The sequence below is a fragment of the Haliotis rufescens genome, unplaced genomic scaffold, assembly GCF_023055435.1.
Source record: "Haliotis rufescens isolate VD_foot unplaced genomic scaffold, xgHalRufe1.0.p SCAF_2, whole genome shotgun sequence".
Taxonomy (NCBI): Eukaryota; Metazoa; Mollusca; class Gastropoda; order Lepetellida; family Haliotidae; genus Haliotis; species Haliotis rufescens.
Genome location: NW_025963890.1, coordinates 18,680,567 through 18,694,074, shown reverse-complemented (window position 1 = coordinate 18,694,074; position 13,508 = coordinate 18,680,567). Strand labels below are relative to the sequence as shown.

The window sequence follows — 13,508 nt, the reverse complement described above, 5'->3', positions numbered from 1 at the left end:
TCCGGGGTAGAATAGGTCTTCAGCAACCCATGCTTGCCATAAAAGGCATCTATGCTTATCATAGGAGGTGACTAACTGGCTCTCTGACTTGGTTGATGCATGTCATTGTATCCCTATTGCATGGTTCAATGCTCATGATGTAAATCACTGGATTGTCTGGTCCACATTTGATTATTTACAGACCGCCGTCATATAGCTGAAATATTGCTGAGTGCAGCGTTAAACAACAAACAAACAAACAAACAAACACACATGGCAAGACAACTATGCTGTATTGTGTCAAATATAGAAACATGTGACTGGCGGAACTAACTTTAAACATCAACACGCAAAGATACCCGTCAGAACTAATAATAATTTCTATTTAAAATGTGAAGGTTTACCAAGACAAGAATATGAAAAGGCAGACTGAAAAACTACATGATTTTTCCATTTGTGATTACCTATAAAGTATAACCCTAGAAATTGCAATCTAATGTGCATTACTAGAGCAAAGCAAGAAGATGAAGGGTTGTAAGTAAGTGTAAATCTATCATTGTGTCTATCAAGTTATAATTCTAATCCATTAGACATGTTAGAAGAAACTGTCAGCAATTGACAGACCTATCTCCCCTACTCACAAAACAACCTTCTGGCATGAAAGGTGAATAAATTTAAGCACTGGGGAGTTAAAAGTACAATACAATCACATTGACCCACTAATGGTCAACGTCCGGACAGTAATGGACAATACTAGCCACCGGACCTACACCTGGGACACAAATTGTTTGAATAATACAATCAATTTCCCAAGAATATCCATGACATCAAATGTCACTTGGATATTTCTAAACTGATCATATTGATAACCTTAAACTAATATGATATTTGATCCTGACAAGAGGATTCACACCACAGAGTTAATTTGAGTCGGTGTTGACAGCTGTCCTGGTTGGCCTTGACCTCACACTGCTGAGTAAGACAAATATACTTCACTTCACTTGAGACATGTGATTAACAGATTAACGTGAACAGATCAAAATATCAGAGTCAGAATAACACTTAGTGCCTGAAAACATCTTAAGATTTTCATTTTCTTAAGATTTTCAGTTGTGTTTTAATTTATAATAGAAAGGAGCCTAGGGAATGACTGACAAAATCCAGTCTTGACAGAGAAATGTGGACATTTTTGATATTTTCGTTTATGGATCTGTTTGTGAGATCACAAATTCAGCAATATCATGGGGGGGGGGGGGGGGGGGGCACCAGAAAAGGGGCTTCGCATATTGTCGGGGAAAGAAACCAGGTCTTAGGCTACCCGACTGTCCTTCTACATTTGAAACAGTGGTGGGAATAAAATATTCTTCGTAACAATTCAAGGAGACAGTTTTTTTAACATTATTTCAACCCTATTTCATGTGTATTTGAAGGTGACTGTCACCAAAGTCCTAGTGTATCTGAAGAGCAGAAGTTCGGCCATTCAATCCCTGGCCGCGTCATACCAAAAATACAAAAATGTGGTACTTGTTGTTTCTCTGCCTGCCGCTCGGAATTAATGGGATGAAATGATGACTGTTCGGCTTGGAGTCAGTATACTGTGTCTGAGCATGCTGAGTGGGGTATTCATGTTAAACTGCGGCATGGACTCTCAATGGGCTAGCACCATAAAACTGACAATAATACAGACAAGTACACCTTGTACAAGTATGCACGGCGCACATGTGCACCCATATGCATGCACATGGCTATATCATATATAGGTGCAATAATCTTGAACACGATGTTACACCCAATTTCACCTCACCTCTTAGAAAGTACAACCCTTACATGTAAGTATGGAAGAATATAACACCGGCAATGTTTGACAATATTTACCAAAGTTTGACAAGTTCCCTGCCCTAACATAGGTATAATTTATCATGTTTAGGAGTTATTTGCCCCCAGTATTGGCAGTTGGTTAACACCCCAAATCAATCACTGGTTCATCAAAGCAGTCATTCATCAGTCTACTCATTTAGTCACACCAATATCTTGATACTTGTTGATAAATTATTATTGATGATGCTTACTAGTTTATTTACCCCAATACTGCTAATTGGTTACACCCCAAATCAATCACTGGTCACTGATCAATCGATTATCAAACTATATAAGACTTGTTGATAAAAATACTTTCATATCTTAACATTTGCTTCCTAAGTTTTCAGTACAGACAGGGGATGAAATTGTAATTAATTTCAACAAATGTTTTGTAGCTTGGCTGTTATAATAGCTTCTTACCAAATATTTTATTAATTAATTGCCACATAATTACTTGACAAAAAGCTTTACTTTTCACATGTCTCCCGTGAAGATCCAGGGTAGAATAGGCCTTCAGCAACCAATGCTTGCCGTAAAAGGCGACTATGCTTGTCGTAAGAGGCGACTAATGGGATCGGGTGGTCAGACTCGTTGACTTGGTTGATGCATGTCATCGATCCCAATTGCGTGGATCGATGCTTATGATATCAATCCCTGGATTGTCTGGTCCAGACTCAGTTATTTACAGACCGCCTTCATATAACTGGATTATTGCTGAGTGCGGCGTTAAACAACCAACCAACCAATCTTAACCACGTCATGTTACAGAGCCTAATGATTCATATTAACCTTTGATGAACAGTCACACGTTTGTTTCAATGTTTTTTTAATTGTATTTGAGATTAATTATTTCCTCCTAAAAAGACTTGATTATTTACAGACCGCCGTCATATAGCTGGAATATTGCTGAGTGCGGTATTGAATAACAAACAAACAAACAAACACTTGTCTACAGGTCTTTCTGTAACCTATCACAGTTTATATACAATGTTGTATGATAGATAAGGTTTGAGGGGGGGGGGGGGGGGGGCAGACGGGAATTGTAATGGATCTTTTTTCAAGTGGGACACCACGGCCCAATGGAATTTAAGTGTGCCAACAAGCATAATAATTTTGATAATTGATCTGAAACGTCTTCAATTCTTGCAATCAATAGTGAGCTACATTCAATGTTACTCACTAGTCACCAGAGATCAAGTCAATGACACAACAGTTTAAGCTGACAGCTATCATGAATATACTGGCTGTGGCCTACCCCATAAGATGATGTCTATCAAAAAACTATAAAAAGTCCAAGGTATAAATAAACATGATTTCAAAGTGTGCCCTGAAGGCATCTAGAACTTTGTAGTGTCATTGGCACTCTAATACAATGAATTTCAAACTGACCTATTTGCACTGGGCATAAGTGAAACATGATGCATTGTTGAACATACACCTCTGTAATTTCAGGGGACAATGGCCTCTCATGCTGCACGATGACAGTGGGGTATCTGCATTAAATGTATTTGTAGGTCAAAAATAGGCAAGTCTAGGCAATATGTTATAACTGTTTTAAACAGAAATTACATTGTGTTGTACAAGATTTTAAAGACCAAATGTTAGTCTAATTGGCATAAGGCAATGAAAATTGATATCCTCAAATTCCTTACCCAGAACTGTGCATGGGTCATTTAGGTCAAAATCAGGCAAGTCTAGGCAATACATGTTATAACTGTTTTAAACAGAAATTATATTGTGTTGTACAAGATTTCGCAGACCAAATTTTAGTCTAATTGGCATAAAGCAATGAAAATTGATATCCTCAAATTCGTTACCCAGAACTGTGCATGGGTCATTTAGTTGTTCAAAATTTTACATTTGTCCCAATTATAACTCACAAAAAGTGATAAAATCTATGAACTATATCACTTTGGGCATTCCTCCCTGATTATGCTGACATGCCATGACATAACTGAGGGATGCCACGAGTTACTGATGTATCAATGCATCGCGAATTTACCACTGATCATACACACACAATACACTAACCCATGTATCAATTCATGTTTTCAAAAATTAATATTAACAAAATTCTGCAATAATCCGAACTGATGGCTACTCGGACTACCCATACCACCTAATGTGAAACATAATGCTGAATCTTCTGTATACTGTAAGAACGAGTCTAAATTTACGTCATTCAACTCTTGACACCAGGAACACTTCATGTTCATAGAAAATTGGTGCAAGTTCAGTTCTACGATATACATCATTTAATAACTCGATTATAACGATATGTAAGGAACGTAGCATTGATATTGTGACATCATTATGAAATAACATTGACGACACAAAACCCAACTCTCTCACTCATGCAATAACTATAACCTAAGGTAAAACATTTGTGATATGTATGCCATATATAACTGTATCCACAATGACACATTGTTAATCATTCAATTTGTTCAAGTGGACACATTCCTCCCATACCATGTATTATTTATGCGATACATATATCATCAATTTCTTTGAAAGGCACACAGGTAGACATAGGTGAAAGCAATGAACAATCAGTCTATCCTGTCAGCACGACCACTCCCCCACACTGCTGATCGACTGGTTGTGGGGGTGGCATATTTCCTGTCTCATGACACAGCTGGCTCTGGCATACAATGATTACTGTGTATAGCATGTGTATCTATACATATACCTATTCTTTATCATAACACAGCCCGGTGACACGAACCAGGCTTCAGTCACTGAATGTGGTAAATTCAGCTCCCAGCACTAATAACAATGGGAAGATGACACAGCCTTGACCTACACCTAGAGGTGATCCTACACTGTGAGAACATGGGGAAAGTCAACCACCCTGCAACTTAACTTTGTGGGTGCAGATATCTATAATTCTGGAAGGGTAAATATCAATTCAAATTCTGAGGGGAGAAAAAGGAAAATGTGAAAATGATTGCATATATCTGGGATCGTCCATTTAGTATACCTAATATTTTGGGAGAGAGGGGCTGGAACCTTGTTGGAAGTCAAAATTGTTAGAATATTATTCAATCAGCACTTCAAAGCATTCCATTTCCTTCTCTGAAAGGAGGAGACACACAAACCATTTGATCCACATCACATATTTTCACAGAACAACCAGCATATTCAGTGACTGATTTATATTTCTGGGTACCACCAAAGGATGCATTTTTTCAGCTGATTTATTTTTTACTCCAAATTAATACATTTTTTTATGATTAAATAATCAGATTATCTTTCAACAACAAAGTCCAAATTAATCAGTATGATTAACTATGAGATTTTCCTCTCCTAAAAACCATAAATTTTCTTGCAGCAAACTTTTACGACCCTATTTACATAAGCCAGGCGAACACAGCCTCCAGCAATATATTTATCAAGTCATGCTAACACAACAGAACGTATATCCCACAGTGCAATTAAAAAAAAGTACTTTACTGGAAATGATACATGAAAAAAAGAAAGCAAATTTACCAGTAACATAATGAAATATTACAAAGCTTCCAAAATTAAATCAGTTTCATCAAAACATCATTACATAAAATGTCAAGATATGTTCAATCAGGTATCAATTTTCTCATTTGCACTGCAGTTGACCTGGTACATATTGGGTCTATTTCTCTAGCTTTTATGTTCAATATGTCACGCATCTCTTCAGGGTTATCTAAAATGAAGCCATTATTGTCTGGCGAGCCTTATCTTGCAATCAGTAACATACCTGTCACTCTGGTATTCAGTACATTGTATCACATTCTTTATCTCCAACCTCAGGGGGCAGATCGTACACTTCAATTAATAACAAAGGTACACCTACGATAGATTGGACGAAGTGAGCGAGCGAACAGTATTTCAGTTACATCCCGGATGTGGAGGAAAGCCCGAAGTGATGCAGGTCTTTGACATTTACCACCTTGGTGAAACCCATGAGCTGGGAATGGTGTTGACAAACCATGAATCATTATCAGTGCATTCAGGAATTCAAACCAACTGTTATAGGACTCTGGTCTTTCTAAGGGACACAATACTGCACAGCACAAATGTTTACTGTAGAAAAAAAAGATTATTGTACATCAACACCCACAGGGGGCAGGATACAATGCATGAACATGACCAGTCATAACAGAAAGATATAAAAATTGACATACACAGTGGAATACAAGTATTGGCATTATTAAGGTCTAGAGAGAAGATGCAGATTTTCTTTGCATGAAAATTTTGTAAATGAAAAAGGGGACAATTTTTGCAGAAGGCACTGGTGGATTTAGTAGATTTTAAGTGGTATTGGGTGCACAGGTAAGGCAAGTGATGATGTTAGTTCCAGTCTGAGATCTTTGTAGAGAGGGCATTTCAACAGAAAGTGTCCCTCATCTTCTGTTTCAATAACATTACAGTGAGTGAATGAGTGAGTTAAGTTTTACGTCGCTTTTAGCAATATTCCAGCAATATCACGGCAGGGGACACCAGAAAAGGGCTTCACACATTGTACCCATAATATTACAGAATAATAATTCTTTCAGCTGATGGAGTGTTCGAGTATCTTCCTCTCTCATTTGGAAAGTCGTGAGCACTGAGTCTTAGCCTTGTAACTGCTTTGCGGTGTACGCAGGAAAAGTGAAACTGAACTTACCACTTTAGGTTTCTGGCACTAGTGCCCCCTGATTGGTTGAATATGATAATGGTACATTTCAGGAAATAAAACTGATACCAAGGTTTGATTGTGAATAAGGTGATCGAAAACTGTTACAGAAAAACCACATGAACAGAATATTATGGGTTGTGTATTTTATGCTACTATTTCACTGCAGATATAAGGGTTGGTCCAGTGGTTGATAAAATGACACTTGATCTACACTAGTGGTTGATAGTATAGTGAGTGAGTTGGGTTTATCACCGCTTTTAATAGTATTCCAGTTATATCACAGCGTGTCAGCTTAATGTGGGAGGAAAGTCCAAAGTGATGCAGGTCTCAGACGTTTACCACTTCCGTGAAACCCACGAGCACGGGTATGGTGCTGACAAACCTAGAAACATAATCGGGCGAACCGGGATTCGAACCCACAATCATCGGTTTCTGGCATGCCTAAGGGACGCAACTCTGCACAGCGAATCCAGCACCTTAGACGACTGGGCCACCCATGCCCCCCGTTGATAGTATGAGTCTTGATCTGAACCAGTATGAAAGTGTGAGAGAAAGCATGGAAAGGTAAGAAGCAAGGCTAAGAAAGTGATAAGTTGAAGTTAATTTGTTTGTTGTTTGACGCTGCACTCAGCATTATTCCCGCTATATGGACCAGGCAATCCAGTGATTGATGTCATGAGCATCGATGCATGCAATTGGGATACATGCCATGCATCAACCAAGTCAGTGAGCCAGACCACCTGATCCCATTAGTCGCCTCTTACGACAAGCATAGCTGCCTTTTACAGCAGATAAGTTGAAGCAGGCAAATCAGCGTCTGTCAAGTCAAGTTTGGTGTCCAACCGTAACAGAAAGAACTGTCTTATTTTTTCAAAACCTGGTTTCTGGCAATTTATTTCTTTTTTCAAAATTTGAGACAACAAATGTTACCTGCCTTTCAAGATTTTTTTATAGGGAAAAAAGCCAGGTCCCTTTTTTGAGAGAGATGACATATATACATCAACCATTCATGTAATGAAAGCATCCAAAGGAAATTAATATGTTTGCTTAACCAAACTGCAAGCACAGCTAAAAATATTTTTAAAAAACAAAGTTTGACAGTGCAAGAAATGAGCTGTGTAATGAGCATTAACCATGTTAACAGACTTATTTCTTAAATAGAAAAATATATTTCTGACAAACCATTTGGCCATCTGTCAGCGACACTCTTAGGTTACCTAATTATTGCATTAGGTGTAGATTGTCCCATGTGGGCATGCCATCATTCTCTTCCCATCAATCATTAGATCATAAGTGTATAGTTTTTTTATCTCATATTTCATAGTTGATTTGCCACTTGTATGTATAAGCTGATAATTCCATAGCTGTGAACATGCAAACTGAACACCATGTCACACGGCCAGTATTAAATGTGAACACCATGTTATATGGACAGTACTGAATGTGAACACCATGTCACAGGGTTAGTACTAAATGTGAACATCATGTCACACGGCCTGCAATAAATGTGAACATCAAGTCACACAGCCAGTATTAAATGTGAACACCATGTCATATGGTCAGTATTACATGTAACAACCATGGTGGTTGGTCAATATTATGTCTGAACACCATGTTGTATGACCAACATTACATGTTTTGGTTTGTTTTTTCGTTTAACGCCGCACTCAGCAATATTCCAGCTATATGACGGCGGTCTGTAAATAATCATTATGGACCAGACAATCCAGTGATTGATATGAACATCATACCAATTGGGATACGATGACATGCATCAGCCATGTCAGCGCACCTGACCACCCGATCCCGTTAGTCGCCTCTTACGGCAAGCATGGGTTGCTGAAGACCTACTCTACCCGGGATGTTCACAGCTACATCATTACATGTAAACACCATGTTATATGGTCAGTATTACATGTGAACACTGTGTCATATGGTCAATATTATATGTGAATACCACATCACAAGATCACCATCTGTGATCACCATCTATAAACACAGTGTTTGGACATCAAGTCACAGGCTTAGTGTGAACATTGTTGTCAACACAGTAACATGGAACAGATGCCTGCATGTATTTAGATATCGATAAAGGTATAAAGCCAACGGAGCAATTTTCACAAGCCCACCTTAGCAACAAAACACTATCACCTACAGGCAAAAGAACAGAAGAGCATATTTACAGGAAGATTCTGTATAGGCCTGTTTGGCATAACTGCCTTCCAACTGACGGACATACAAAACTATATAATATTGGCCTGTTCTTGACCCATAGACATGAAAGATAATATGCAAACTTTCAGCTGACATTCAAGTCTGTGTTTTCAGGTTTTTTGGTAATTGCCATGTATCAGTAAAATTTAACTCCACCAGTCCACAATATTGAATGTATCAGTATTTTTAAGGACTGCCGGTCCAGTGAACTGGTAAATTTATATCTGAACAGAAACACTGTAAGTTGATCTCTCTCGCAGCCTTTGATCCTGACCAAACTCAAAATAGGCCTCATTATGTCAAGTGAAATTAATCAGTAACCATGGCATCTATTAACAATTTAGATTTTATAGTGCAACAATTCCTTCTGATAACACCTTGAGTTCATGTGTAGGTCACAGGGCAACTAAAATTGTTTCACATAGTTGGCTCATGTAAGCAAAATACAAAATCAATGTCCATCTTTTCAAAAGACCCATATGTTACCAATAACTGATGATTATCTCAATCAGCAATCAACACAACTCTTAACGACCTTTCCTGAATAGCAGCATGGCGCTAAGTAAGGTGTGTACAAATTAATGTACCATGTGATCAGCCAACGTGTCAGCATGGTTGAATGATTTCACTAATGATGGGCACGGTGCAGAGCACTGACTGGACAAACCTTGGCGAGGTGAGGTGAAATGGTGTTTAACGTCGCGTCCAAGATTATTGCACTTATATAGCGACGTGCATGCATGTGTGTGTGTGTGGCTGCTTGTATTAGTCCGGACTGATGCCGATTTATAGTGCTAGCTCACTGAGATACACTCCACTCAGACAGACACAGTATACTGACTCCGAGCCGACCAGTCCTTGTTTTAGCCCCTTAATGACAAAAGCCAGACAGGGTAACAACAAGTACCATCTTTAAACATATTTTGGTATGACGCAGCCGGGGATCAAACCCCGGACCTTCCGCTTTCCGGGCGGACACTCTACCACTAGACCACGGAGGCGGTCTGGACCAATCTTGAAATGAGGGTGTCAATTTGTTTTCAATGCCAAACATTGCACCACTTTGAAATGGAGAAAAATGTTTCAAAAACAAAATCTAAATAACACATTGTAGGTACAAACAAACTGATATCAGGTTCCAATGTTTGTTTTTAAAAAATAAAATACTTGGGATTATGCCCTACAGATGTGCATACACAAAATTTGGAGACATTTTGATTCAATATACAACATTTTACAACAACCTTGGTGTAACTTGAATATTGCTGATTGACGCGCCATGTTCACTCATATAAATGCAACATTTAAATAAAATATTGAAAAGGAATCAATGCAATATTAGCATGTTTTACTTAAATATTGCTTCCATAAACATCAATTACTATACATGTTGTACTTTTAAGCAACAGAATTCTACTGAACACCCTTGTGCAAATGTAAAGAAATGTACAACATTGAAAAACAAACATTAAATGTGGACCAGCTGTTCTTCAGTATTTGCTTTCAATTAAATGTGTCAGACAAATTAATCCATAATATATATCCAGTTATGAGAAATAAACTGAGTGAGTATGGTTTTACGCCACTTTTAGCAATATTCCAATAATATCAAGGCAGGGGACACCAGAAATGGGCTTCACACATTGTGCCCATGTTGGGAATTGAACCCGGGTCTTCAGCGTGACGAGCGAACACTTTAACATGTTTAACCACTAGGCCACCTGACCGAGAAATAAACATAATATTAACAATGATATGAACACATATATCATCCATGAAAGTAACATGTCCCGAACAAGGGAGCATAACCAGGACAGAAATAGAAACTTGTACATTTCACAAACTTGTACATTTCACAAACTTGTAATTTTCACAACCCACCTCTATCAAAAACTGTCAGAAATGTATTATACATTTCACATAATAGGTTTTTAGCTCAATGATGCAACATTTATAATAATGGTTCAAGCATGTCAAGTTTACACCTACAAATAACTTCAATAACCATAAATGCAAAACTCAATAGATATGAAATTCATGTTCAAAAACACATTTCTCTCCAAAAAACAAGGTCGTCAATTTCAATTGATCTTAATTTCAACTAGTCAATTTCTAAAGAGGTTTCTGATGATGGAAAAGTTATTCTGAGTAGGAAATGTGTCCCAGGTATAAAAGAGTCTTGTTTCCACATTGCTCTATTCTAATTCAGCTACCGCAAGTAATAAACCAATTTCTCATTGTATGTCGATTAAATATCTTGGGATGGGCGCGGACACAAGCCTGATTGTGTGTTTCCATGGCGCCACACTTCAGGAAGTTGCAATAGACATGCACATAACTTGCTGTTGTCCTTGCCATTGCTATTCATCATAATTCAATTGCAGGCCTAGTTTACGGCCTATCACAAACCAAATATGTGAACTGTGACACAAAATCTACAATACTGCTATCTTTACAAAATATATGCAATGTAGAAAACTTGTGATTTCTATAAAGACATTTATGGATTCAACTTGTCTTCTATCCCTGACATTTCTATACAGTTATTTGAACCTTCAGATCTTAAATGACACTTAAATAAATATCGGTAAACGATATTCAAATTCCATTCCCCGACATGAGTGGGTGGTCAAATCTGAAACATTTGTCCCAGCTTATCATGAAAATAACCAAGCATGATGCCTGATGATTAACATAGCAAGGTGTTTACAAACAACATTCCATGTGACAACAACAGGATGACATAACACCATGTTAAACTCAACTCGGCAAGACTTCCTCTGGCAAATTCCTCTTACCTTTTTATTTTAATAAACCAAACCTTGCATTCAAATATTTTCTGCTTAAAAAAAACTTACTTAATATTTCACATAAAGGATAATTTATTATATAATTGGGTAGCTGTACACATTCCAACTTTGAGTAGTATTGCAATATACTTAAAAAAAACTCTAATTATTTCATATTACCATAGATAAAGATTAACTATAGTAATATGACAGAATTGAGTGTTTTTCAACTTCTTTTGAGATCTATATGTGCCATCATGACTTTATTCACAAAAGTTTCAAAATGTACTTAAAATTCTTTCTAATTTTCGATTTTGGCTAAAGGTCAATGTTGATTTCAGACATAAATACTACAAAAAATATGCATCATTATATGTTAGTATTGAATCTTTAGAAGCCAAAATAACTAACTAAAGACATAAATATCATTATCCTATATATTTTCACGTAATCACCTCTTATTGTACGATCTAAGGCATTAAGCCGGAACAGATATATAAACACACACGCGTTAAGGCAATACGAGCGAACGTCGGACCTGAGCTATGAGCGAACACATACTGTATATAGTTTGTAACGAGACAGCCAACTTTGAGTGTTGTAAGGAATAATGTTCCCTATATGTTGGGAATGAGCCCGGCCTACTAAAGCAGGTCACACGTCACACAGTGTATAGACCCCGTCATTGACAATAGACAAGTATGTTCCCTCTCCTGTTCCGTACGACCGTGTAAGCAATAAAACCAGTTGCATTCTATCTGATGTGCGTTGCATGTGGCCTAGTTTTTCTAAGGCGAAGGTGTGTTCACCTGCATATCCCACGCTCAAAGATTAGACACGTATATGATAACATAAGCATTTACTATCGTTTAGAGGTTAGCTGAAGTAGATTTAGGCAAATTGGTGGGGTTAAAAGTTCCCGAAACGATTCTTAGGCCAGCTGTCAAATACGAAACAACGTTGTCAATGTCACCTGTCAGATTACTGGTATTACGAAAAGTATAGATTGATAAGTTTAGCTAGTTGTGGGCAGTTTGACGTTGCGATGGAGAAGTTAAGAGTTTTATGGCCAAGGCTATACCCAAACAGTTGACATTCCCTTACTGATCATTTGTGATCAGGTAGTCTACCTAAATGGCAACCGCGACTGGTATTTTCCTTTGATGTGCCGCTAAGTTTTCAAACACTAATGTTTAAAGAAACCCAGCTAGACGTGTATTTGTATTTTGTGCCAGATTCGTGTGTTTCGTGAACCCTATGATCGGGGCTCAAGGACATTAAAAAAATACCTCCGGACACATAGAAATACCTGTCGGAGTGTCCCGTTCTACAAAACAAATTGATAGACAACTTACCTGTTGCCGAGGTCGTATTGCACGTCATCAAGAATATAAGTACTCCAAACAGTCTGACACCTAAAATCGTTGTAAGATCCATTTTAGGTGTTGAAGACAGTATCACGGTGTCTTATATCGAGAAATCCTCATGATAAACATCAATGATAAAAGCAAGTTTCCCCGCACGTTGACATAGTCGATATAATGAACGACTGAGTGAGTGTCGCTCCGCTGGTATGTCCCGGCGCTACGCTAGCTGTAAAATATGCGGATGAATTCTCTCGGTTAACGATTTGCCCACACTCAAGCCATACACCTTGTTTCAAATTGTATCCAACTTCCTAGACACGGTAAATTCCCGACTTCCAGCGACTAAAAGACACTTTCCCGCTTGTACCCCAACTTCTCATTGCCCAGACTCAACTACCTATCCTAAGGAAAATGACCTGCGCGGAGCTGTCACGATTTCGACCCCTGTGCGCATAACAAAACCACATGCTTTTAAGCAAGATATTTTATCGGTCTAAACATGCATCGGTAACGCGTCTTCTACGTAACCTTTGACCTGGGATTGATATAGTTTGTGAAATATATCTATTTTGTAATAATTGTCTGGTGGAATTTCATTATTATCATATGTTCACGCACGTTTGTATTCGTCTGTCTGGAGCA

At 37.9% G+C, this 13,508-nt stretch overlaps 1 protein-coding gene across 1 annotated transcript in view; it reads right to left on the bottom strand.

The window, feature by feature from the left end:
• LOC124138799 (tyrosine-protein kinase transmembrane receptor Ror2-like) overlaps positions 1-13,281 on the bottom strand; it is a 104,624-nt gene extending 91,343 nt beyond the window's left edge. Inside the window, exon 1 of the mRNA XM_046505669.2 lies at positions 12,855-13,281. Coding sequence (XP_046361625.2) covers positions 12,855-12,936 — 82 coding nt within the window. The 5' untranslated portion in view covers positions 12,937-13,281. The remainder of the gene's footprint in view (positions 1-12,854) is intronic.
• Between the last annotated feature and the right edge of the window lie 227 nt (positions 13,282-13,508).